Below are 27,845 nucleotides of genomic sequence, written 5' to 3'. Positions count from 1 at the left end.
CTCTCTCTTTCATCTCTTCTCGTCTCCTCTCTCTCTTTCTCTCTCTTCCTCTTCTCTCTCTTTCTCTCCTCTCTCTTTCTCTTCTCTCTCTCTCTCTCTCTCTTCTCTCTCTCTCTCTCTCTCTCTCTTTCTCTCTCTCTCTTTCTCTCTCTCTCTCTCTCTCTCTTTCTCTCTCTCTCTCTTTCTCTCTCCCCTCTGTTAATACAAGAAAGGACTTTACTTTGGAAACCGCAGTTTGGCATTGCATGCTATGGATTCCCCCAGTTCTACCCCCCCCCCCCCAGTATATATATAATGCATGCATATTCTTAGCCCCCAAGTGCATAACTTTACATTTATCCACATTAAAAACTCATTTGCCACATAGTTGCCCAATGAAACCGTGCATTGAGGTTGGCTTGTAAGTTGGAAGTTATTCCACTGAAAAGCTTGGTGTCATCTGCAAAGACTGAAATGGTACTTTTAATCCAGACCCTGTATCATTTTATAAAGGTATTAAAAAACAAGGGTCCCAACACTAAACTTGGGGTACACCGCTGATAACCTTAGACCATTCAGAGTAAGCATCAATAACCACTACTCTGAATTCCATATTTTAGCAAATTTTCTATCAATTCCCAAACTGATCTTTCCAAGGCTGAAGACTTTACCTTACACATTAGCCGTGTGAGGAACTGTCAAACGCTTTTTCAAAATCCAAGTGTACTACATCTACAGCCACCCCTCTGCCTAAGGTTTTACTTACCACCTCATTAAAAAAATTGGGTTTGTTTGACAACTTCTATTTTCATGAATCCATCTTGTTAGTTGCTTAACCACTTGCCGACTGCCGTACGACGCTAGCCTGTGAGGGTCTAGGGAGCGAGCGCGCGCCCCCGGAGGCGCGCTCCCGCGTGGTCACGCCCCCCCCCCCCCCTGCGCGCGTGTGACCGGCGGACCCGGTGTCCGCTGGTCACTCTGCGATCGTCGCTGCAGAGGGAGAAAGTCAGGCGGCTAGTGTAAACAAGCCGCCTGTCATTCTCCCCTGTGTAACTGTTGATCATTGTTCCTACAGCCCAAGCCACAGCCAATCAGTTAGAATCACGCCCCTAGGGACACACACAACCCCTCCCTCTCAAAAAAAGTTAACCCCTTCACTGCCAGTGTAATTTTACAGTAACAGTGCATATGTATAGCACTGATTACTGTAGAAATGTCACTGGTAACCCCAAAAGTGTCAAATGTCAGCCAAGGGTCCGATCTGTCCGCCGCAATTTCGCAGTACCGCAAAAAAAATCGCAGAGCGCCACCATTATGCGCTAAAAAAAAAAAGACAAAAATCTTTAGTAAACGCGATAACTTTTTGTGCAAACCAATCAAAATACGCTTTTTTCCCCCGAACATGTAGCATAAAACAAATTGGCCGAAAATGTTAAAAAATTTGGATTTTAAATTTTTTTTTTTTTTCGGGAATTTCATATAAAAAAAATGAAAAATATTGCTATTTTTGCAAAATTCTTTTTTTTTTTTGTTTATAGCGCATGATCAAAAAATCGCACAGGTGATCAAATACCACCAAAAGAAAGCTCTGTTAGTGGGAAAAAAAGGACGTAAAATTTGTTTAGGTACAGCGTCGCACGACCGTGCAATTGTCCATTAAAGTCCCGCAGCGCAGAATCGCAAAATAGGCCCTGGTCAGGAAGGGGGTAAAATCTTCCGGGGCTTAAGTGGTTAAAACATTTTTTCCAGCAAGAACTCATCTATGTGGTCTTTTTTTTAAACTCTCCAGTATCTTCCTGACTATTGACAGTAAACTAACAAGTCTATAGTTGCTTGGCAAATACTTTGATCCCTTTTTAAATATAGGCACCACATTGGCCCTACGCCAATCAGGTGGTACTATTCCAGTCCTATTCCATATCTGTTAAATAACGTATCTGTGCTGTATATCAATTTTGCTGATTTCAACCTTATTTTACAGCGCCTCCCGGCGCTCATGTGACTCCTCGTCTCTCCTTCTCTCCTGGCAGACGTCAGCGGTAGTTCTCAGCCCCACCCGATGTAGTTGTCAGCCTGGGAGAGGAGAGAGCCGAGCAGTCATGGGAGCACCATGGTATGAATAAAATATAGCAGCTTTACGACCACTTTAATGCCTTATGTTACTAAAGCCCACAACCGTAAAATCAGTCTGTGTATGCAGTTAAAGCATGCTTGTTATACTCACTTCTGAACCTAAGGGGTTAATCCTCTGCATTGTGTAAAAAGGCCTACTTGATCTTGTAAGCACAGATCCTCCTCCTCTTCGGACTCAAACGTGTCCTGATAGGACAGAGCCTTTCCTGTTAGACTGCACCTGCTGGTGTGTATTGCTAGAGATGTTTTTTTTTTTTTTCTCTTTCTTGGGAGACTGCACTTGATCAGCACATGACCAATTGGCACTGTCAAGGCAGAGGGTCTGGAGCACTGCAGCCTCATAGGACAACTCCATACAGTATGTAAACTCCTCCCAGGCTTCACCTGGAACAAATAGGTGTCACAAGATTTCTATAAACTGCTGATGAGAAAAGGTATTTAGCAGTTTATATTTACTAAAATAATTTAATTTCCATGTACTGTGGGAGACCAGATATAGTGAATGTAGGTTCTGGGTTTAGTAACACTTTAACTGTTTGACCTTGTCGTTTATAGCAAGTTTTGACATTTACTGCCGGTTCACACTGATCCGACTTGCCAGGCGACCAAGTCGTCTGACAAGTAGCTTCCAATGCTGTGCAATGGAACCGTTCTAATCAGAGCGACTCAAGTCACTCCGACTTAGAAAAAGGTTCCTGCACTACTTTTTTGCAAAGTCGAAGCGATTTGCATTGACTTCCATTATGAGAAGTCGTTGCAAGCCGCGCCGAAGTCGCACTGCACTGGCGACTTCATTAGTCGCCCGAAGTGGGGGTGACTTCGAGTCGGATCTGTGTGAACCGACATTTAGTCAGTAAGACAGTAAGTTGTGTATTAGTAGGTTGCTGTTGTGATTTTACTCCATGTATATTCCTATTCCAGGTACATAATTATCAAGGACCAGCACGTATAAGGATATCCTTGGTAACCAAGGATGCCCCCCATAAACCACATCCTCATGAACTGGTTGGAAAGGATTGTAAAGATGGCTATTACGAGGCTGACTTGTCACTAGATCGCAATATTCACAGGTAATTCTCTTCTAACTATATATATATATATATATATATATATATATATATATATATATATATATACACATTTTTTGTTAAAATAGTTTGCTAAAGTAGTGTGTGTGTGTATGTGTATATATATGTGTGTGTGTGTATATATATATATATATATAATAATTTTTTTTTTTTTTATAGAAAACACCATGAGATGTTTTTATAAATGTTTCCACACCACTTTCACCAAGTCTGAGGCTAATCAGTTTGGTCTGTGGGGTGTGTGTGTGTTTTTTCAGCAAATGATCTGTTATACTGCATAGGAAGCACCATAAGCTTGTCTGTGTTTTACTTCCCCAACTACCAGAGCCGAAAAGTAAAACCTAATGTTTTAGGTATGGGACAAAAGTAACGTATTTCTTGCTTCTCCAACATTCGGTGCTTTGGCGTGTCTGAAAGGTGATTCCTCAAGCGTTGTTTCACATGTGGGAAGAGAGAAGCTTGCAAAGATATTTTGTAAGTGTGGCCTTTTGGGAAAATCTTGAGTTTTAGAACACTTGCAGCAGATGAGGTGGTGTAGAGGTCTGGGGAAGGTAAGTACAGGCAACCTAGACTATCTTCTTGCAGCAAACATGTTACTTTGCCTAGTAATCCAATACAATGTTCCTATTTTTGCTAATTCAAACACATATAACTGGTTTTCTAAATGCAACTTTTCTATACAATTTAAAGCAGTACACCAAACTGTAATATATTGCTGCTTGCCAATCATTAGATGTGGTGGCTCTATCGGTTTTGTTTTTACTTTTTTTCAGTCTGTTTTCAGCTGGTGACCTGGTCAGTAACTCGACTTGTATTAGTCTCCTCCCTACTCTGAATGAAGGAGCACAGAGGGCCCCTTTTAGACAGCAGAATTGTCAGTCTGGGGGTAGTGAATTGTTGGATGTACTATCAGATTTATATACACTAACAAATTGAAGCCAAACTCCAGCTCACACGGCAATTACACAAGCAGTTACAGCAAACTGTTTTTCTTTTTTGGAATAAAGGTTTTAATTGAATAAAGCTCTCTATATGTGTGTGTGTGTGTGTGTGTGTGTGTGTGTGTGTATATATATATATATATATATATATATATATATATATATATATATATATATATATATATATATATATATATATATGTATATATATGTATATGTATATATATGTATATGTATATATATATATGTATATATATATATATATATATATATATGTATATATATATATATATATATATATATATGTGTATGTGTATATATATATATGTGTATGTATGTGCGTGTGTATATGTATGTGTATATATATATATAATCTATCTCTGTCGCTCATTGACAGACGCAGTCCTCTTTGATTAATAATAGTAGGGTTATACTGCCCCCTACAGGAGTAGGACACTAGGCAGGAAAAACGTTCTGGCCACACCTTAGTGGCAGTCCCAGAGGGTATATCCTCTCTCTCCCTGCTACAGGATGTCAGTTTTTTTTCAGCCTAGTCAGGAGTAAGGACCTAAGTTCCTTGCTGGGATCTCTGGTCCTGGCAAGCTTTTTTAGATAAATCTTTTTTAGTTAGCTTTTTCCTGTGAGATATTCAAGCCATTATGCTGGATCTGGGCGACGGGCTGGATGTTGAGATCCAGTGGTCACCCCAGCCGGCCTACGAGCGCGTGCAGGTCCTAGCTCCGTTCTGGGTCAGCCGCGACATAGTCCCATTGGACGGGGACTGGCCCCGCGAGTTAAACGCCTCGCCAGGTCGCCCACGACCAGTCTGAATCGGAGTCGTGGCGTCCGTGTTGGCCAACAGCCCCCCCACCTCGGTAGAGAGGGGTCCTGTCAGGAATTGGTGCCCGCCTGTTCCGGTATGGTGAGTAGAATGTCCCCCTTTCCCTCTGCCGGGTGGACGCGGGCCCCTCCGTGGGATGGTCGGACCCTGATGACCGGGTTCCCTTCTATCCTGTAACACACTCCTCCTAAGATGGGGTGGTCGCAATCCATCCCTGCGCGCTCCCTCCCGCCGGCATGCCAAGCCGAGTACCACTCTGGCCCAGGCCGCCTCTTCCAGGATACCAATCCAGCAGGCTTGGTTTGAGAGCTGACAATCCTGAAAAATCTATTGCTGCAAGGGGCGCCGCAAGCAATCATGCAGGATACTAGCACTTACTGATCGGTCGGCTGCACGCTGTCCCTTCGTGGGCATGCGAGGCCGCCATTTTGGCGTAGCCTAAGTGTCCCCTGTATGGCGGCGGCCATCTTGGATACAGCCTTGCCTCGAGCTGCGGTGGGAGTGTAAAGGGGCGCTTCCTTTACCCAGGTAAATCGATCCATAAGACTTCCTGTTCTGTAAGGACAGCGCTGAGAGCAGTTCGGTTGGAGCTTCTGTGCATCAGGTGGTGAGCCCTTGGGGTGTCTCTCTCTTTGGGGGTCCAAAGCATGTGGCACTGAGGGGCGCTGTTGCGCTGGGGGATTACATTAAAAAAAAAAAAAAATTTTTTCTTTTTTAATCTTTGTTTGCTGACAGGTGTTCCTGGCTTTACCATGGACCCTGCTACACACATCCCCACCTGATCCCCTCGAGGTGGCCACAGGACCCTCCAATTCTCCACTCACTATTGATGCATTGTCAGCGGTTTTGGAGTCTTTTGTGTCCCGGGTGGAGGTGGCCTGTCAGGGACGGGGGGGGGGGGGGCGAAAAAACGACCCCCCGCCTACCCCTATTTCGTCTGACAGTTCAGATACAGATTCTGAGCCTGTCGCTGCGGCTGCAGGTCCCTCTTCTGGGGCTGGGGTCTCGTATCCCGTCTACTCGGATAGCGAGGAAGAAGTTTCTGCCTCCGCTATAGCGCAAGACGAAGCGCTGGTAGATGCACGGATTGTGTCTGTCCGGGAAACCTTGAGACTTGAGGTTACACCGGCGGAGTCAGTTGATACTGCAATTGCTTTTGGTACTCGCAAGCCTACCAAGATGGCGAAGGTGTTTCCTTTGCCCAAATGTTTTGATTATATAATTAAGGAGGAATGGGTCCGTCCAAAACGAACCCCTGGTATTTCCAAACGGATTGCTAGACGCTATCCGTTTGAAGAATCCCTCCTTAATAAATGGACGGTACCACCGTCGGTGGATTCGCCGAATTCCAGGCTTAAAAAAAACGACTGTTATCCCGTTGGAGGACGCTCCGTCTTTTCGGGATCTAGTGGACCGTAAGGCGGAATCTATATCCCGCTCTATATTTTCCCTGATAGGGTCAGCCTTTAGGCCAGTGTTTACCATTGCTCTGGTTTCACAAACATTAACAGAGTGGACCAAGTTGTTACGCCGGGATCTGGGGGGGGGGGGGGGAGAAGTCTCCCCCCGGCAGTATGGGACTTGCTGGAGCAGATGGTACAAGGGCTACAGTTTGTCTGTGACGCCGCCCTGGACCCTGCTCCATTAATGGGGCGCGTATCGATCTCGGCGGTGGTCCTTAGACGTATGCTGTGGTTAAAATGCTGGTCGGCGGATCAAGCTTCCAAAAAAGCCTTGGCTAATCTCCCCTTTCAAGGGGATCGCCTGTTTGGTGCCACCTTGGATGAGATCATCAAGGGTCTCACTGGTGGCAAGAGCACCTTTTTACCACAGGCTACTAAGGGGAAAGGACCTCGTCGCGGACGGGGTTCTTCCTTTTCCGCTCCTAAAAAGTTTTTTCGCGCCTCTAGGGCGGGCGATAAGGCGAAGTCCTCCAAAGCCCCCCCAGGGGGTTTCAAAGGGCGCTGGTCGGGTAAACAAAGGTCCGGCTCTGCCAGACCTGAAGATAAGACCACTACAGCCTGAAGGTGCGCCCCCACCCATATCTGGGGTGGGGGGAAGTCTTCACCGATTTCCGGACCCATGGCTCTCCAGGATTCCAGACAAGTGGGTTCAAGAGGTCATACGGTCGGGATACAAGATCGAGTTTCGATCACTTCCACCGGTGCGGTTCTTCCCTTCCAATATCCGACTATCCCCGGATCGCTTAGAAGCTTTGCGGGGGGGAGGGACGGATTTGATGCAACAATGAGTGTCCAAAGTCCAATTCTGGACTTGATAGCGCTCAATTATTTTGTCCGGGTGCAAAAATTCAAGATGGAGTCCATTCGCACAGTGGTGGCCTCCCTGCATCAGGGGGATTTTCTGGCGTCCATAGACATCAAGGATGCCTATCTTCACATTCCCATTTACGCAGGACATCAGCGTTTCCTTCGCTTTGCCGTGGGAGAGAACCATTATCAGTTTGCGGCGTTACTCTTTGGTCTCGCCTCTGCTCCCTGGGTCTTCACAAAGGTTTTGGCGCTGTTGCGAAGGCGGGGCATATCGATTCTAGGCTACCTAGACGACCTTCTTCTCCGTGCGGAATCTCCGCAGGCTCTATTGCTAAACTTGGAGATCACTATGATCTCTTTGGAAGAGTTCGGGTGGCTGGTGAACCTGCAGAAGCCATCCCTGGTTCCCACCAGGAAACTGAACTATCTGGGCCTAACCTTGGACACGTCCTTGGCAAAAGTGTTTCTCCCGGCGGAGAAACTCCAGAAGATTCAGTCAACGACTCAGTTATTATTGACCGTCAACTGGCCTTCCCTGCGGACTTGCATGAGGGTTCTGGGACTAATGGTGGCCTCCTTCGAGACAGTACCGTTTGCCCAGTCCCATACCCGGATTCTTCAAAATGAGATTCTTCTCAAATGGAACCGGAATCCCGATTCCCTGGACAATCGGATCCGGCTGAGCGAACGGACCAGGGAATCTCTGGTTTGGTTGGCTTCGGTCGCCGATGCTCAGTCAGGGGAAGTCATTTCTTCCAATCTATTGGACGATTGTCACCACGGATGCCAGTCTATCCGGGTGGGGTGGGGTTCTCGGCAGACGATCTGCTCAGGGGCTCTGGTCCCTGGAAGAATCCAGGTTACCGATAAATGTATTGGAACTGAGAGCGATCAGACTTTGTCTGATTCACTGGACCGAGCAGCTCCGGGGCAGCCCAGTGCGGATACAGTCGGACAATGCCAAGGCCGTGGCTTACGTCAATCACCAGGGGGGCACCAAGAGTGTCCTGGCGGCCGTAGAAGTGGCCGGCATCCTTCGTTGGGCGGAACGATTTGTTCCAGCTCTCTCCGCGGTATTCATTCCGGGGGTGGAAAATTGGCAAGCAGATTTTCTCAACCGTCAGATTCTGGATCAAGGGGAATGGTCTCTTCATCCAGAGGTATTTCACCAATTGTGCCTTCGTTGGGGCACCCCGGATGTGGATCTGTTGGCATCTCGGCTCAACAGGAAGGTGCGGAGGTTTGTAGCCCGCTCCCGCGATCCTCTAGCAGACGCCGCAGACGCGCTGGTCTCCCCGTGGGGGCAGTATCGGCTACTGTATGCCTTCCCTCCTCTCAAGTTGCTGCCGAAACTTCTTCGCAGGATAGAGGTGGAGGGAATTCCAGTTATCCTTGCGGCTCCCGACTGGCCTCGTCGGGCCTGGTACGCCGACTTGGTCAGGCTGGTCGCGGACGCTCCTTGGCGACTTCCTCTCAGGGAGGATCTGCTGTCTCAGGGACCGATCTTCCATCCTGCTTTACGATTGCTGGCTTTAACTGCCTGGCTGTTGAGACCCAGGTGCTGAAGGACAAAGGGTTGTCAGCTTCAGTTATCCCTACTCTAATTAAAGCAAGGAAAGCGACTTCCAGAAAGGTCTATCATCGCACATGGAAGTCTTATATCGCGTGGTGTGAATCCCTTGGGTTTCCTCCACGTTCTTACTCGGTGGCCCGGATATTGGCTTTTGTGCAACAAGGGGTTGAGCAGAAACTGGCCTTGAGCACTATCAAGGGTCAGGTTTCAGTGTTAGCAATCTTCTTTCAGAAGCCTCTGGCTACTCAGTCCTTGGTGCTCCGCCGTTGCGCGCGCCCTTGCCGCCCTGGGATCTTAATCTGGTGTTTGTCGGTTCTTCAGAAACCTCCCTTTGAAAATATTAGGGAGATTCCCTTGCTTACCTTATCCCAGAAGGTGGCCTTTTTGGTGGCTATCACTTCTGCACGCAGGGTGTCAGAACTGGCCGCATTGTCCTGTCGTTCCCCATATCTGGTGGTTCATAGGGATAAGGTGGTTCTTCGTCCGAATCCATCCTTTCTTCCTAAGGTGGTTTCAGAGTTTCATCTAAATGAGGATATTGTGCTACCTTCCCTGTGTCCTAAGCCCAGTCATCCTCTGGAGTTTGCCTTACACTCCCTGGATGTGGTTCGGGCGATCAGGGTGTACTTGACTACTACGGACTCTTTTTGTAAGACTGATTCACCTTTTGTGATCACGGATGGCCCTAGAAAGGGGTTGCCTGCGTCTGCCGCGACTATCTCTAGATGGATCAGACAGACGGTGGTACAGGCTTATTCTATTAAGTGTCGGGTTCCTCCGTTCCCTGTTAAGGCGCACGCCACTCGGGCGCTTAGTGCTTCCTGGGCCTTCCGCCATCAGGCGTCGGTGCTTCAGGTTTGCAAGGCGGCTACCTGGTCGTCGGTTCATACCTTTACAAAATTTTATAAAGTTGATGTGCTGGCATCGGCGGATGCCTCTTTTGGCCGCAAGGTTCTGCATGCTGCTGTTTGAGGGGACCGTTGGTCTACCTCGAGGGTTTTTTTCTGTTGGGTTTTCAGTTGAGCTCATCCTTTTGTCCGATGAGCCTTTAAGACTTCTGGTTGGTTCTGTTTGGGCCTTCTGGATTGGATTTTGATTTCCGTTATCCCATCCCTCATTTGTGGCACTGCTTTGGGACGTCCCTACTGATATTAATCAAAGAGGACTGCGTCTGTCAATGAGCGACAGAAAATTGGATTTTTGACTTACCGTAAAATCCTTTTCTCTTAAGCTCATTGACAGACTCAGTACCCGCCCCTCTATTTTTGAGTTGGGTTGGGTTAAATTCTCTGACACTGATTATAATATATATAATGTGTGTGTGTATGTATGTGTATGTATGTATGTATGTGTATGTATGTGTGTATGTATGTATGTATGTGTGTGTGTGTATGTATGGATAAGATAGACCACTGCTCTATCTATCTATCTATCTATCTATCTATCTATCTATCTATCTATCTATCTATCTATCTATCTATCTATCTATCTATCTATCTATCTATCTATCTATCTATCTATCTATCTATCTATCTATCTATCTATCTATCTATCTATCTATCTATCTATCTATCTATCTATCTATCTATCTATCTATCTATCTATCTATCTATCTATCTATCGTGATGCCCATCCTGTTCCTGGTATGGTAAGTAGCTGTCCTCCTCCTTTCCCTGGAGGGTTTTGGGGTGGATGTGAGCCCCTCCCTGGGACAGTGGGATCCCCTCCTTCCCATGCAGCGTCGTTCCTCCCTTTTTTCTTTGTTTTTTTTTTTTTCTTATTTCTTTGCAGGCTTGTTTTCCCCCCTATCTGCCCCCATCCCTACTTTTTTTTTTTTGTGGGGGTTCTCTCTCTCTCTAGTAGCAGCGGTAGTGCTCTGTGCTGGGACCTGAGGTGCCGTTAGCGTGGTGGGGATGTCCCTAGCAGTGTTATACACTTTTTTTTTTTTTTTTTTTTGTGTGTGGGTCCCCCTCTTTATTAATGGAGTCCCTTGGATTCTGAACCTTCAGAAGTCTGTTCTGGTTCCGTTCACACGACTGGACGATCTGGGTCCGACTCGGCCTCAGTGTTTTCTTCCTCTGGAAAAACTCCAGAAATTGCTTCTGTTGTCCAGCAGACAGCCATCCCTCCGGGCTTGCATGCGGGTGCTGGGCCTGATGGTGTCTACCTTTTGAGGCGGTTCCACATGAGATCTGTGCAAAAAGAGATCCTGGGGAAATGGGACAAGAATCCCTAGTCTCTAGACAATCTGATCCTGTTGAGCCGGGGTAAGAGAGGGTCCCTGATCTGGTGGCTTTGTTCTCCTGCACTTCGACAGGGAAAATCCTTTCTCCCCCTGTACAGGATGGTTGTCGCCATGAATGCCAGCCTGTCTGCGTGGAGAGGCGTCCTCGGCACAGAGTGCTCAGGGGGCACATGTACTGGGACTTCCGAGTGATCAGCGTTCAATGTACTGGAACGAGCGATCAGGCTTTGTCTGGATCATTGGACAATTGTCTTCAGGGGTGTCTGGTATGCATTCAATTGGACAATGCCACGGCCGTCAAACACCAAGGGGGCACAAGAAGTGCCCTGGCGACTTGGGAAGTAGCCAGTGTTCTAAGGTTGGCAGAATTTGTTCCAGCCCTCCCTACTGTACACATTCTAGGGGCGTAAAATTGTCAAGCCGATTACCTCAGTCGACAGGTGTTGGACCAGGGGGGATGGTCTCTTCATCCGGAGGGGTTTCATCAGTTGTGGCCCTGGTGGGGTACTCCCGAAGTGGATCTGTTGGCCTCTCATCTCAACAGGAAGGTACAGAGGTTTGTGGCATTGTCTTGGGGTCCTCTAGCAAACGCCACAGAGGCCTTAGTGGCCCCTTGGAGTCGGTATCTGATTTATGCCTCCCCCCTCTCAAACTTCTGCCAAGACTTCTGGGCAGGATTGGGGCGGAGGGGATTTCAGTCATTCTGGTGGCTCCAGACTGGCCTCGCCGATCTGATACGGCTGATCGCCAATGCTCCTTTTGACACTTCCTCTCAGGGAAGATCTGCTGTCCCAAGGGCCAATCTTACATCCTGCTTTACAGCCGCTGGCTTTAACAGCTTGGCTGTTGGAAAGCCAGGTGCTGAAGAATAGGTTTGTCTGAATTAGTGATTCTAATGCCGTTTAAAGGTTAGAAAATCAATCACTGGTAAGATCTACCATCGTACTTGGAAGACGTAGATTGCGTGGCGTGAGTCTTTTGGGGTTCTAACTCGCTCCTTTTCGGTGGGTCGGATCTCGGCTTTCCTCCAACGGGGGTTTGAGCAGCACCTGGTCTTGAGTACCATCAAGAACCAGGTTTCAGGCTTGGTGCGTACTGTGACGGTGGTGGGTATCAGACCCCTGGCCTTCTCATCCACCTCGTGACCAAAGACCAAGCAATCTTACGCCCTGCCGTCACTTGTGTAACAATGCCACTCTCATCTGCACCCGGCACACAGATTGTCCAGCTAGCGGGACCACAATCTAGATGCCAGCAGACTGAGAGCGATTGTCACCGGGCTAATTAAACAATTAACCCTTTCTCTGCCACCACCTCTACGTTGTCATGAGCCTAGAGGACGCTCGTGTTTTTACAAATATCAATTATGACTTTAGAATAACCGTCTGTAACACAAACTGTCACCTCAGACAAGAATGTTTGATAGGTAAGCCTAAACAGTAGCGTGCTTTCAGGAGGCAGGTTCGTTTGGGTCAGTTTGCGTTTAAGAGCTTAGAGACAAAGTTAACACTTTTCAAAATAAGGTTTAATTATAAGAGAGGTTAAAAGTGGTGCGAATAAAAATATTTACAGAAAAATGGGTTACAAAGAAATAGAGACACAATACAGCAATTTAGAAATAAGAGAATAAAGAATGAAAATACTTGCATTAAAACGATCCTGGTATTACCTTAGTTTCAGAAGCTGAACAGGTATGATTGGTTCCCCTTGAGCGATGTTATGGCTTGGATGGTAGGATGAGAACTGATTCTCTCTGTTCCTGTCCTTTTTCTCTGACCCCCCAGGGGGTGTCACCAGAAGTACTTGGCCAATAGGCTCTGGGGCCATAAACTCCTAAGGGACCTCCCGGTTTGACAGATTATTAAAAGCACTCATATCTTGAGAAATGTAACGGTTACATGCTTGAAACCGATATTTTATGGTCTGGTTTTGAATTGGCTTTCCACAGACACTAAACATGGGTTATCTCGGAATAACCTCTGACCTGTAAGGCATCTGATTGCTAGCTTGTCTTTCCTAGGCATGAAGGTGTTCATGTTGGATCTTAATTCGATCTGTATTTTATCTTGCATTCAAATATCTACTTTTTGTTAATATGTTATATTCAGGTAAACAGTTATGACGTGAGCATGGATTGTGAGATGTAAATTAACAATTTGGCTTGGGGAATTTACAAGGCAGCTTCACTGGACATCTGCTCAGACCTCATGCTGTCCTCGGAGACCCAACTCCTGCTAGAAGGCAGATAAGACTTTACAACCGGCCAGCCAGGATTTGTGTGAAGAAGAGGCACTCTTTTGAGTGAGAGAGAGGGGGAAGGAAATACCTCTGCTGAGTACACATCTGCTGCTACAGCTTAAACTGGAATGCTGCCTGTGTCACTGAACAAGATGGCTGCCTGTGGGGACAAGGATGGTTGCTCGCGACAGCTTTTAGGGTACTCCGGGCACGACATCATTACACGTACCTTTTTATCCAGGGAGCTCAACCCTTGATTCCTCCAGTGCGGTCTCCATTACCGACGTGGGTCCTCAGATTGGTGTTGTCATTTATCCTGGAATCTCCCTTAGAAAATGTTAAAGGTTCCCCTGCTTGCGTTGTCCCAGAAAGTGGCCTTTTTGGTGGCCTCCAAAATACTACTCATCGAGGTGTTTGGTCATCTCCAAAATGGCCGCCCCCATGCTGGAGACACGAGGCTACGCCAAGATGGCGGCCCCGCGCGACCTGCGGGAAAATGGCGACGAGCCAAAGCCTTCCTGTCACAGACAGTGCTGGGAACAGGTTGATAGAAACTTCTGTGCATCAGGTGGTGAGCCTTGGGGTCTCTCTCTCTCTCTCTCTCTCTCTCTCTCTCTCTCTCTCTCTCTCTCTCTCTCTCTCTCTCTCTCTCTCTCTCTCTCTCTCTCTCTCTCTCTCTCTCTCTCTCTCTCTCTGTGGGGTCCAAGCAGGTAACACTGAGGGGCGCTGTTGCGCTGGGGGACTACAAGAAAAAAAAAAAAAGTTTTTTTTGTTTGCTGGCAAGTGTCTTGAATAATCATGGACCCTGCCACACATGTATCCCCACCTGATCCCCTCGAGGTGGCCGCAGGACCCTCCAGTGCCCCACTTGTGATTGATGCATTATCAGCAGTTTTGGAGTCTTTGGTATCCCGGGTGGAGGTGGAGGTGGCCTGTCAGGGACGGAGGTCAAGGAAGCGACCCCCGCCTACCCCTATTTCATCTGACACTTCAGATACAGATTTTGAACTGGTCACTGCAGCTGCAGTTCCCTCTTCTGGGGCTTCTGTCTCAGGTACGGTCTCCTCAGACAGTGAGGAGGACGTTTCTGCATCTGCCATAGCGCAAGAAGAAGCGTTGGTGGACGCACTAGTCATGTCTGTCCGGGAAACCTTAAGTCTTGAGGTTACACCGGCAGAGGTAGCTGACACTGAAATTCCCTTTGGTACCAGCAAGCCTACCAAAATGGCGAAGGTTTTTCCCTTGCCCAAATGTTTTGGTAATCTAAAGAAGAATGGGATCGTCCAAAACGAACCCCTGCTATTTCCAAACGCATTGCTAGGCGCTATCCGTTTGAGGAATCCATCCTTAAAAGATGGATGGTACCACTAGTGGTGGACCCACCAATTTCCAGACTAAATAAAGCCACTGTTATCCCGTTGGAGGACGCTCCGTCCTTTAGGGATCCGGTGGATCGAAAAGTGGAAGTGGAATCCCGCTCCATTTTTTCCCTGATAGGGTCAACATTTAGGCCAGTGATTGCCATTGGTTTAGTTTCACAAACATTGACAGAATGGACCAAATTGTTACGCCGGGACATAAAGGGGAGAAGCATCCCCCCGGCAGTATCAGATTTGCTGAAGCAGATTATCCAAGGGCTACAGTTCATCTGTGACGCCGCTCTGGACGCCACTCCCTTGCTAGGGCGTGCGTCTGTTTCAGCAGTGGTCCTCAGATGCGTGTTGTGGTTAAAGTGCTGGTCGGCGGATCAAGGTTCCAAAAAGACTTTGGCTAATCTTCCTTTTCAGGGGGATAACCTGTTTGGGGCCACCTTGGATGAGATTATAAAGGATCTCACTGGGGTAAGAGCACTTTTTTACCACAGACTGCTAAAGGTAAAGGACCTCGTAACAGGCGAGGACCTTCCTTTTCCGCTCATAAGAAGTTTGTTCGTTCCGCTGGGGCGGGCGATAAGGGGAAGCCCTCCAAAGCCCCTTTAGGGGGTTTCGGAGGGCGCTGGTCAGGTAAACAAAAGCCCGACTCAGCCAAACCTGAAGATAAGGCAGCCTAAAGGTTCGCCCCCACCCATCTCTGGAGTGGGGGGACGTCTTCACCGTTTTCCGGATCCATGGCTTTCCAGAATCCCGGACAAAGGGGTTCGCGAGGTCATATGGTCGGGATACAAGATCCAGTTTCGATCACTTCCACCGGTGCGATTCTTCCCTTCCAACATTCGACTATCCCCGGATCGCTTAAAAGCTTTGCGGGGAGCAGTAATGGACTTGATGCAACAGGGAGCGGCAGTTCCCGCTCCTTGAGCAGAACGTTTTCTTCACTTTTTCAAAAGATCATTCCTAGTTCCCACCAGGAGATTGAACTAGCTGGCCCTGGGACTGATGGTGGCCTTCTTAGAGGCAGTACCGTATGCCCAGTCGCATACCCGAATTCCCCAAAAGGAGATTCTTTTCAGATGGAATCGGAATCCCGATTCTCTGGACAATCGGATCCGGTTGAGCGAGCGGACCAGAGAGTCTCTGGTTTGGTAGCTTCGGTCTCCGATGCTCAGACAGGGGAAGTCATTTCTTCCGATAGAATCCAGGTTACCGATAAATGTATTGGAACTGAGAGCGATCAGACTTTGTCTGATTTACTGGACCGAGTAGCTTCAGGGCAACCCGGTTTGGATTCAGTCGGACAAGGCCACGGCCGTGGCTTATGTCAATCACCAAGGGGGCACCAAGAGTGCACTGGCGGCCATAGAGGTGGCCAGCATTCTTCATTGGGAGGAACGGTTTGTTCCGGCTCTCCCCGCGGTATTCACTCTGGGGGTGGAAAATCGGCAGACAGATTATGTCAGCCGTCAGATTCTGGATCAAGGGGTATGGCCTTTTCATCCAGAGATATTTCACCAGCGGTGCCTTCATTAGGGCACCCTGGAGGTGGATCTGTTGGCAGCTCGGCTCAACAGGAAGGCGCGGAGATTTTTAGCCCGCTCCCGAGATCCTCGAACGAATGCAGCAGACGCGCTGGTCGCCCCGTGGGGACAGTATCAGCTACTGTATGTCTTCCCTCCTCTCAAGTTGCTGATGAAGCTTCTTCGCAGGATAGAGGTGGAGGGAATTCCAGTTATCCTGGTAGTTCCGGACTGACCTCGTCGACCCGAGTACGCCGACTTCGTCAGGCTGGTTGCGGACGTTCCCTGGAGACTTCCTCTCAGGGAGGATCTGCGGTCTCAAGGACCGATCTTCCATCCTGCTTTACAATCGCTGGCTTTAACGGCCTGGCTATTGAGACTCAGGTGCTGAAGGACAAGGGATTGTCAACTTCAGTTATTCCTACTTTAATTAAAGCAAGAAAAGCGATTTCCAGAAAAGTCTAGTCTATCATCGCACATGGAGGTCTTGTATTGCGTGGTGTGAATCCTTTGGATTTCCTCCACGTGCCTATTCGGTGACCCGAATCTTGGCTTTTCTGCAACAGGGGGTTGAGCAGAAGCTGGCCTTGAGTACTGTCAAGGGTCAGGTTTCAGCGTTGGCAATTTTCTTTCAGAAACCTTTTGGCTACCCATTCCTTGGTGCGGAATTTCATCCAGGGGGTGCGGTACTTGGCTCCGCCAGTGCGCGCGCCCTTACCGCCCTGGGATCTTAATTTGGTGTTGTCGGTTCTTCAGAAACCTCCCTTTGAAAATATCAGGGAGATTCCCTTGCTTATGTTATCCCAGAAGGTGGCCTTTCTGGTGGCCATTACTTCTGCACGCAGGGTGTCAGAACTGGCCGCATTATCCTGTCGTTCCCTATATCTGGTGGTTCATAGGGATAAGGTGGTTCTTCGTCTGAATCCATCCTTCCTTCTTAAGGTGGTTTCAGAATTTCCTCTGAATGAGGACATTGTATTGCCTTCCCTGTGTCCTAAGCCCAGTCATCCTCGGGAGTTTACGTTACATTCCTTGGATGTGGTTCGGACAATCGGGGTATACCTGAAAACTACGGACTCGTTTCGTAAGACGGATTCACTTTTTGTGATCACGGATGGCCCCAAAAAGGGGTTGCCTGCATCTGCCGCGACTATCTCCAAATGGATCAGACAGACGGTGGTACAGGCTTATTCTATTAAGGGTTGGAATCCTCCGTTCCCTGTTAAGGCACACTCCACTCGGGCGCTTAGTGCTTCCTGGGCCTTCCGCCATCAGGCGTCAGTGGTCCAGGTTTGCAAGTCGGCTACCTGGTCGTCGGTTCATACCTTTACAAAATTTTATAAAGTTGATGTGATGGCATCGGCGGATGCCTCTTTTGGCCGCAAGGTTCTGCAGGCCGCAATTTGAGGAGACCGTTGGTCTACCTCGAGGGTTTTTTCTGTTGGATTTTCAGTTGAGTCTTATCCTTTTGGTTTGATGAGCCTTTAAGACTTCTAGTCGGCACCGGTTGGGCCTTCTGGATTTAAATTTTGATTTCTGTTATCCCACCCCTCATTTGTGGCACTGCTTTGGGACGTCCCGATTTGATATTAATCAAGAGGACTGCGTCTGTCAATGAGCGACAGAGAAAAATGGATTTTTAGTAAAATCTTACCGTAAAATCCTTTTCTCTTAAGCTCATTGACAGACGCAGTACCCACCCCTCTACTTTTGAGTTGGGTTAGGTTAAATTCTCTGACACTGCTTTGTGACATAACTGACATCCTGTAGCAGGGAGAGAGAGGATATACCCTCTGGGACTGCCCCTAAGGTGTGGCCAGAACGTTTTCCTTCTGCCTAGTGTCCTACTCCTGTAGAGGGCAGTATAACCCGATTTGATATTAATCAAGAGGACTGCGTCTGTCAATGAGCTTAAGAGAAAAGGATTTTACGGTAAGATTTTACAAAAATCCATTTTTCTCAGATGCTAATTGACGGACACAGCTCCCACCCGTCTGTGGCCTATAGCTGAGTGTGGGTGTATACCCCCTGGGACTGCCCATAGGCATAGTCAAGCTTTTTCCTGCCTAGCGTCCTACTCCTGTAGGGGGCAGTATAACCTAATGTTTAAGAGGAATCCAAAGCTGTGTCCGTCACAGAACGGTAAGTCAAAAATCCCATTTTATTTTTCTTTGCTACAAAACCTTCCCAATAAAAAATCAATCTTTTTCATAATTTTAGGCCAATATGTATTCTGCTACATATATTTGGTAAAAAAATCCCAATAAGTGTATATTGATTGGTTTGCACAAAAGTTATCACGTCTACAAACCAGGGGAAAGATTTGTCAATTTTTTTATTTTTATTTTTTTTACTAGTAAGGCGATTAGCGTTTTTAGCGGGACTGTGACATTGCGGCAGACATCTGACACTTTTGGGGGGGGGGGGGGGACCAGTGACATTACTACAGTAATCAGTGATAAAAATATACACTGTTACTGTACTAATGACATGGGAAGGGGGTTAACACCAGGGGCGATGAAAGGGTTAAGTGTGTCCCTAAGGGATGCTTACTAACTGTGTGGGGGATGGACTTGCTGGTTGAACACAAACCTGTGTTCCTAAATAGGAGGAACACAGGATCCCTGTGTTTCCTCACTGACAGAACAGCGGCCTATCGTGTTTACATCGGCAGACCTCAGTTCTGTCTCCATGGGGAGCGATCGCGGGTACCCGGCGGACATCACGTCCGCCAGACCTGCTTAATGGTTTCTCCTGTGGTCCATCGGCGCATGCCCCCACTAACTGTCTCACGAAGCAACATACAAGTACGTAGTTTCGAGGGACAGAGCCGACCTGCTGCAGTAAAAGTACGGCGGCTGGCCGGCAAGTGGTTAAATGACAGAATTATATTCCTTGTCCATTGAGGGTCATGGGAAGTCTTAAACTGTTGGGTTATCTTGCACCTTACAGGTGGATTTGTATGGGAAAAAAAAGTGGGCCAACCCAATGTAACCTATTATCCCTTCAGCATGCATCAATTTACTTTTGTCTTTTCTCTGCTCTGGAGAAAAATGTACTTTTTTATGTTTTTAGTAGCCACTTTTTTTTTTTTCTTTAATCAAAATTCTAGCTTCATTAGCCTGCCTGGCTCCCGAGCCACCGCTGTGTGTCCATGAAATACACATAGCGGGGCATGGCCCGACCCCACCCCCCCCCCCATTCCCTGCTTACTAAGATTGAGAGAAGTGGGAGCCAATGAAGAGCGAAACCTCTGCTCTCGTGCACATTGCTGCATCGAGATCGGGCTCAGGTAAATATAAGGGGGGGCTAGGGGGAACTGCAGGCAGCAGGTTTTGTTACAAAACTTTCTGCCATTAGAACTACTTTTAACGGAAAGCACAGAGCCTCCCTGGGGGGGGGGGGGGGAGATGCACATAGGACAGCGGGCTCCCATGTACCCGCCTTACCTGGAGCTTGTTTCTACTCTTCCGAGGCCTCTGAAGACTCCATGATGCAGTAGATGCACTGGAGATGCTGTGGCAAAATTAAAATTACAGTGGTCTGACCCCTGCAAGGTTTGGAACCTAAAGTGCCAGCTAGACCCGCCCCTTCCTCCCTGCGTTCCAGTGACCAGAAGCCACGACTCCCCCCGGATTTGATGTCCCCCCCCTCCCCTTCATCGAGCCTGTAAGAGTGAGAAACTCAAGCAACAACCACCTCCATACTGGTGGCACCCTCTCCTCCCACGCACGCCAGTTGGCAAATCCCAGGGCAGCATGCTCTCGCCTAGCTTGGAGGTAAGGAAGGACCCTGGAACACCCCCTCCCCAATTCCTTCAGCTAGGTGCTGGAGCAATCACAAATTCAGAAAAAAATAAAAACTGGCATGGCATAGAACCCCCCTCTACCTGATGAGAGCATATTGACACCCACAATTCTCAACAACGTGTTCCCACAATGGTGGAAGAAACACAAAAACTAAGGCCATGGTGCAACTGTCCTGCTTTTAAAGATCTTTCCTTTGGGTGGAGCTTTGCTCTCTCCAGGTGCTGTCCTAAAAGGCTATTGGGAAAATAGTCTGAATAAAATATAATTGATACATGTATAGGGTGATCGGTTGTGAATTTCATATATAAAGCCTGATACACTTATCAACTTATAAAGATACCCTGGTTAGGCCTTAACAACCAGAGGTTTTATCCCTAAACATTTTACTACCATCTTGTTCCTGTACATTTATGCTCTGTGCATTGGTTTTGTATAGAGCAGCCCCGATCCTCTTCTTGGGTCCTCCTACTTGTTGAGCTCCCCATAGAAATCTGCTTCCTATGGGGGCACTTGTGTGGGCCCCCCCCTTGTGTCTATTCAGAAACACAGCCCATCTCAGCCCCACCCTCCCACTCACAGGTTTTGACTGATAGCAGCAGAAGGCAGTGGCTCCTGCTGGCTCTCAGCCAAGCCTGTGAAAATAGGGATGTGCGCTGCACTGGGATTGGGTTTAAGTGAGTATTTAGGGGGGCTGCCGGGGGGAGCTGCACTTAAATGGTTTACCTTCATGCATTAAGGTAAAAAAAAAAAACTTTTTACCTTTTACTACCACTTTAAGGTAATATTCTTGTAAGAAACAACCTTCCAGTTAATGGCCCTGCTCGTGTCAAGAAGGTTTATGCCACAAAGCAAACTGTAAGAAATATTACATGCACAGACAGAAAGCAAATTTTGATATGTGGGGCTTGACCTGCTGCAAACAAAATACACCATAAATATTGAGCGTCAAGCTCCAATGTTGCTTATTTCTAATGTGCAGCCAATGTTGTTTTTTTTCTGATGCGTAGCAAAATACCTGATCCTGGCAAGAGTAACCAACACACGATATAGGCAGAACATGAGCGTAGGCTCTAATGTTGTGTATTTCTGATGCATAGCAAAAGAAAACAATATACCATATAGACAGAATAGCACAAGCTCCAATGTTGTGTTTTTCTGATGTGCAACAAGCATCCACTCTGATACATTTCTGATGTGCAGTAAGAGAAAACAATACATCATAAAAATAGACAAAATAACACAAACATAAAGTCTAATGCTGCACATTTCTGATGCGCAGTAACTGTAACCAGTATAGGCAAAATAACACAAGCATAAGCTCCAATATTGTGAATTTCTGGTGCACAGCAAGAGAAAACGATACAAAATATAGACAAAATAAAACGGTAATTTGGCGTATTTATGATGTGCAGGAAGAGAAAACAATACAACATAGACAGCACACAAGCGTCAACTCTATATTGTGTGTTTTTAATCCACAGCAAGATAAACCAAGATCACATAAATATAAACAGAATCTCACAAGTAAGCTCCCATGCTGTGTATTTCTATTCTGCGGAAACAGAAACCAATACAACATAAACTGCAAAAGCATGAGGTCAGTCATGGTGTATTCATCTAAGAAATACCCAACAATCAGCAACACTATCATAGGGTATAATCTGAACTCTGGCTACCAATCCCCTATACATCTATCCAATGGAGAAACTCTGGGAGCTCCAGGTGATAGAAATAGAAAAAAAAAAATTGAGCGCACCAACTAGCATGTGTAGTTGGATACTAGTAACCCATATTTGGTACAGCATCCACCTCCTAGACCTGAAATAAGCAAAGGTTTTAGTTGGAATAGAGGAAAATATAGGTTGCCTTTCTATTCCATTTTTAGTCTGCATAATACACAGTGATCTTATGGCATCCCTGTCTTCGTAGGGTTCAAGATTGAGTTGGCTCACCATTTGCAGCTATAACTGCTTCAGCTCTTCTGGGAAAGCTGCCCACGAGGTTTAGGAATGTCTATGGGAATGTTTGACCATTCTTTCAGAAGTGCATTTGTGAGGTCAGGCACTGATGTTGGACGAGAAGGCCTGGATGGCAGTCTCCGCTCTAATTCCAAAGGTGTTCTATCAGGTTGGGGGGCAGTAAAACTGTAAATGTGAAAAAAAAAAAAAGATTAATCGGCGCTAAATTCCATAAAATATATCACAAATAAATATATATCAAAACATGTCCATCAGATGTAAAATTCATGAATATAATTTTATAGATAGATAGTGCTGGTGGATATAATAAACAGATCTGTGTACCGATATATATGTGCAAAAAAGTGCAAAATCAGCAAAAGAAATCTATATAGCAATATATGTGTAAAAGTGCAAAATAATTTATATGTAAATAAATATATAATGAGCTATATGCGATAAAAAAAAAATATGTAGAGTACTCATAAGTAAACCCAAACGGGCATAATCCAAACGGGCATAATCCGTGTTCCAATGAATGTGCAGAAATGGCAGCAAATAAACAGTGATAATATAATTTAAAAGTCCATCTTCAAAGCTTTTGTGCAAAACAATGCAAAAGACAGCAGCTTGTGACAGTGATGTGAGTGACGTGATATGCACTCAATTCCAATGATATCACCGATGTGACAGATATCCGCAGTGAATCCAAACACTGTATCAAATGGCCGCTCACCTTAAAGTGAATGGTATGAAGCGTGGTATGGAGACTAGATCCCCTGAAAAGCCTCAGTCTGGTAGCCCAGGGGAAACGGATGGTGTAGATGGGCCTGGACAGGATCCACTCGTCACTCTTCCTCACATAAATGTAACAACAAGAAGGGGGCTCATGGTGCAGTAATTTATAATATTTATTTGAAAAAATAGAGTAACTCACATATAAAATCATGGTCTAACTCTGCCACGGATCACGGGCCACACATAAAAGTTGAACTTCCAGTCACCGCCGTAGACCAGGAAGTGATGTCACCCGGCTCCTCCCAACGCGTTGCGTCACACACCTCGTGACTTTTTCAAGGGTATCTAAAACTGTAATTAAACCGTACTACCCCCTAACTTTGTGCGAATGAGCCCTAAGGGTGCTTCTGCCGAATGCAACTAGGGGCATTATTCACAAGTGCAGCAGGCACTGCTGCTCCTCTGAAGGACTGAAATGATGGCAACCACCTGAGCCCATGCTGTTGGCTAAATTCCTTCATGATATTTCACTTCCTGCTAGCTTGTGAATACATTTACAACAGAAGGGTATAGTGTAAGAGGTTGCTAACTTTTCGTTGCAATAACCACAGCATCAGCTGGTGTGAGAGGAAGCTGTAGACGTTTATTTAGCTGAAACTTCTAGGGCATGCTTGTTTGTGGATGACGACTTTAAAGGAAAGGGAAATTGATCATAGCAACCTGGACTTAGGGCACTTCTTCCTATCTAAATGCTCAGAGCTCCCAGGCAAAGTACTTAGCCACTGTTTGTTCTCCCTCTGTGCCACAGCTACCTGGCCTGCCTTTCCATTCTCAGTCCTCCATGAGAGACTGGTAGTGGCCAACATCACCCCCCCCCCCCCCCCCAAAGTTGCTGTCCTTCCTGGAGAGCTGAAAAGTTGTGCTGTATTTACTGTTTGTGTTCTCCTGCTACTGCCAAACGCGAGGCCAGGAGCACACACTGCACCATCAACACACACCCCTCTCCAGGGCACCCAAACATTCCAAGAGGAAGGGAAGGACAGGGCCAGGAAGGTGTGGGGTGCTTCAGGAGACTGAACCTGTATCCAGACTGGGGGTTAAGATCCTGGAATACAAGGGGGAAACCCCCTGAGCCATCAATGAAAAACTCACTGCCACTTGGCCTCTCCGATGCACTCATAGGGAGACCTTCTGACCCAACAATCGTCTGGTGAAAAACGACAAACATTGCACTGCCTACTGGTTGGAAGGGTGGAGGGTGGTAGGGTTTTTTGCTGCTGCTTTGTGTTGCCTGTTAGGGCGGAGCCAGTCCTCTCTCAGGTTTGCTGTCCTGGAAAATGAAGAGAAAACTATACATTTCTGTATGGATATGCCCATCTTACTGACATGTTATGGTCTGGTAATGTTTATGCAAGTTGGGTTTTTGGCAAGCTTTTAATAATGTTGGCCTGGAGGAAAGTGAAATATCATAGCTCAGGCTCTTAATGAAGCCCAAGAGAAGAAAAATGTTACGCACGTGTGCTTTTTATAGTGTGTGTGTGTATCTATATAATTTCTATCCTTTTTCTTCTTAGTTTTCAGAATTTGGGAATTCAGTGTGTTAAAAAGAGAGAAGTTGAGGAAGCCATTGGCCAACGAATACGGACGAATAATAATCCCTTCAATGGTAAACCATGTTGATGATATCTTTGACTAATAAATATTCTGTCTGTGTAAATGTCACTAAACTTGAAGCTGATCTATATCTGGTTTGCACTGTAGACTAATTTTAAATCCTGTTTAAATCGTGTTTTTTTTTTTTTGATTAGGAATTCAAATTGTGGGATACTGGAATTACCACTTGCAACCATTTGCCATCATCCAAACTATCCTAGATAGTGGTGTAAACCTAGTAATAGCATCACAATGCATCCCCTACCGCCGTCTGGCTTTTTAACCATGCTTGTCAGATTTAACTTTTAAATATGCATTATCATACTTGTACAGTACACAGAACTAGGATTTCTAGACAACGGGTTTAAATGCAAATGGTGCTTAGGTAATAGACCTTCTTTTAAAACCATTCATTTTTTTTTTTTTTTTTTTTCCCTTCAGACCTTTGTATCCAGATTTGACTGCTTTATTGCTTTGGGCTATTTAGCACTTTCTGGGTCAGTAACCTTCTGTGTCCCTCTGTGCTTACCTTTTGGGGCCGTACCTGAATTGCACTGTGTGGGGCCTACCTGTAATGTTTTACCTTGGGCACTTAATCCTGCATTAGGTATTTACCTTGATACATTGTTGAAGCCTTCTCCTACAGAGACACTGCCAAGCAACACAGTCAGCACCCTGGTTATAGCAGCTCCTGCATTCCAGACATGCAAAACACTATTTCTTCTGCATCCAGTCTTTAAGTAACCCACTTTCACAATGGTGGATCACACGTGGAATGGAACTGGAATAAAAGGGCTGTATAATGTGCTCTGCTGATGGCCTACAGGAAATCTAAAACACTGCTCAGGGTAATAGCCGATCTTTTGTCTCGGAACAGTGTCCTGCTTTGAAACCGCTTACCTTCTCTTATTTTAGATCCCTGTCAGGTGAACACCATGTGGTCGGTCTGACAAAAAGCAGACTTTTGTACCATTATGTCTGAATTATTCAGAATACTCTTAGGTTTCCAGAGGTTAAAAAAGCTGCACCACCTCTCTCCCCCCTGACTGTTCATGAATTGGGGATGGAACTTCCTAAACCATTTGAGGATGAAATGGAGAGTGAAGTATATGCAGATATTGTAGTGGTATCTGCAGAGGATTTTCCCACCCCTGCATTTCATGAGCAACAAGCTATGGCTTTTTGACATTTGCTCTCCACTGGGGGCACATTGACATGGTGTTAACTAGTCTTTGCCTAGCAGCACTTGATTCTTCGCAGCTGATACAAGCCCCTGTGGGCACTAAAAGACTGTCAAAATCATGCCAGGTCACTTTATTTCAGCAGCCGCAAATTTTGGGACAAACCAAGAACTCTCTGGCATGAGGGGTCTCCAACTCTGCCCTGGTGTCTGTCATTCCTTCCGAAGCCCCAGAAGATATTAACAACCAATGCCAGCTATATCGGTTGAGAGTGAGTTTTTCAACTTCCTGTGTCCAGGGGATCTGGTCCCCCGCAGTGTCAACACTCCCGACATTATGAAATTCATGCAGGCAATGGCCTGCATAAATTATCAGGTTGAGCTTGCTTAAGGGAAATAAACTTGACACTATCCTGGGTAGAACCTCACATTCCAGTTCTCATCCCTGGCATGGACAGTTGACAGTTGGATTTCCTAAGCTGACCACGTCTAAACCTGTGGGAGTGATCTTTGCACCCCAAGATTTTCCAGAATTTCTGTCAAAGGTGGGGAACACCAGATGTGGCCATCCTGGCCTTCAGGTTTAATAAGCTAAACAGATTCATAGCCATGGCCAGGAACCCTCTGGCTATTGCAGTAGATGCCCTGGTGATTTGCTGAACTCCATTTAGGCCTGATCTATGCCTTCCCTCCAGTAGGGATTCTTCCTTTTTTACATAGTAGTTGAGGTTGAATAAAGACAATAGACCATCCAGTTCAACCTGTGTAGGTTTGTGTGGATGTATTCATTTCCATTACCTCTGAATATTGTGATCTTTGAGATGTACATCCAAGAGTCTTTTAAAAGTAGCCATGCTCCCTACAGTCCTACAGTCGCCACCATTTGTGAAAGAGAGTTCCATCTTCTTGCCCTTACTGTAAGAAAAACCCTTAAGCCTGAGGTTAAACCGATTCTCCTTTTAATTGCATTATGTGGCCACGTGTCCTCTTACATTCCTTGCGACTGAATAGTTTTTTTTCTATGCTGAGATCATCATTGAGGTATTTGTAAATCGCTATCATGTCCCCTCTCAGGCGTCTCTTCTCCAGGGAGAATAAATCAAGCACTTGTAAACACTCATAATTAAGGCCCTCCAATCCCCCAATCAGTTTATTTGCCCTCTCTGGACTCTCTCCAGTTCCAACACATCCTTTCTGAGGATTGGCGACCAGAACTGGATAGAGTACTCAAGATGTGGGCGGACTATGGTTTTATAAAGTGGTAGGATTATAGCTTTATATCTGGAATTAATCCCCTTCCTTATGCATGCTAATATTCTGCCGGCTTTGGCAGCTGCAGCTTGACATTGCATGCTATTGCTTAGTCTATCTTCTACTAAGACTCCCAGATCTTTCTCCACTCTTGATTTCCCCCCAGAGGTTCCCACTCTAAAGCGTATTTTGCGTTTCTTTTTAGTCCCCAAGTGCAGTACCTTACATTTCTCCTCATTAAACCTCATTTGCCATGTAGTTGCCCACTCTGTTATTTTGTTCAGGTATTTCTGTAAGATTTCTAGATCTTGATGAGAAATTATTGCCCTGCTTATTTTTATGTCATCCCCAAAAACTGAGATTGAGCTAAGGATCCCATTCTCTGTGCTATTTATGAATAAATTGAACAAAATTGGTCCCAGGAGTGAGCCTTGGGGGACCCCACTTACGACTCCAGACCACCAGTCTGAGTACGCGTTATTTATCACCACCCTTTGGACACGCCCCTTTAACCAGTTTTCTATCCAAGAACAAACCTTGTGGTCGATGCCTGCAGACCTTAGTTTGTAGATTAAGCATTTATGTGGAACTGTATCGAATGCCTTAGCAAAATCCAGATACACCACATCCATAACAGATTGGTTTGACAAGAATGTCCTTTTGTAAAACTGTGCTGCATATTACTGATAATACTGTTGACAAATTCTTAAATATAGTCCCTTATTATCTCTTCCAGTAATTTACATACTATTGATGTCAGGCTGACCGGCCTATAATTTTCCAGGATATGCTTCTGCCCTTTTTTGAATATTGGTATCACGTTGACTTTCCTCCAGTCACCTGGTACAGCTCCTGTCAAAATGCTATCTGCAAAAATCAGGAACAGCGGTCTAGATATAACCTTACTGAGTTCTTTGAGTACTCTTGGATGCACGCCATCTGGTCCTGCTGATTTTTTTTGTGTTAATGTTATCAAGCCTTTCCATGATTTCACCCTCTGTTAGCCGGGCTGCACAAAATAGTGGAATAAAAGGTCCCTGTGATCCTCATTG

General features: G+C 46.2%; 1 protein-coding gene across 2 annotated transcripts in view; it reads left to right on the top strand.

The window, feature by feature from the left end:
- Positions 1–27,845, top strand: part of RELA (RELA proto-oncogene, NF-kB subunit) — a 66,105-nt gene that overhangs the window by 2,120 nt on the left and 36,140 nt on the right. For both annotated transcript variants that reach the window (XM_082269933.1, XM_082269932.1), the window contains exons 2-3: positions 3,034–3,182; positions 24,284–24,375. In XM_082269933.1, the coding sequence (XP_082126059.1) occupies positions 3,034–3,182; positions 24,284–24,375 (241 nt within the window). The remainder of the gene's footprint in view (positions 1–3,033; positions 3,183–24,283; positions 24,376–27,845) is intronic.

The sequence above is a fragment of the Pelophylax lessonae genome, assembly GCF_965119305.1.
Source record: "Pelophylax lessonae genome assembly, chromosome: 10".
Taxonomy (NCBI): Eukaryota; Metazoa; Chordata; class Amphibia; order Anura; family Ranidae; genus Pelophylax; species Pelophylax lessonae.
The sequence above is the reverse complement of the archived record's forward strand: the minus strand, read 5'-3'. Positions and strand labels throughout refer to the sequence as shown.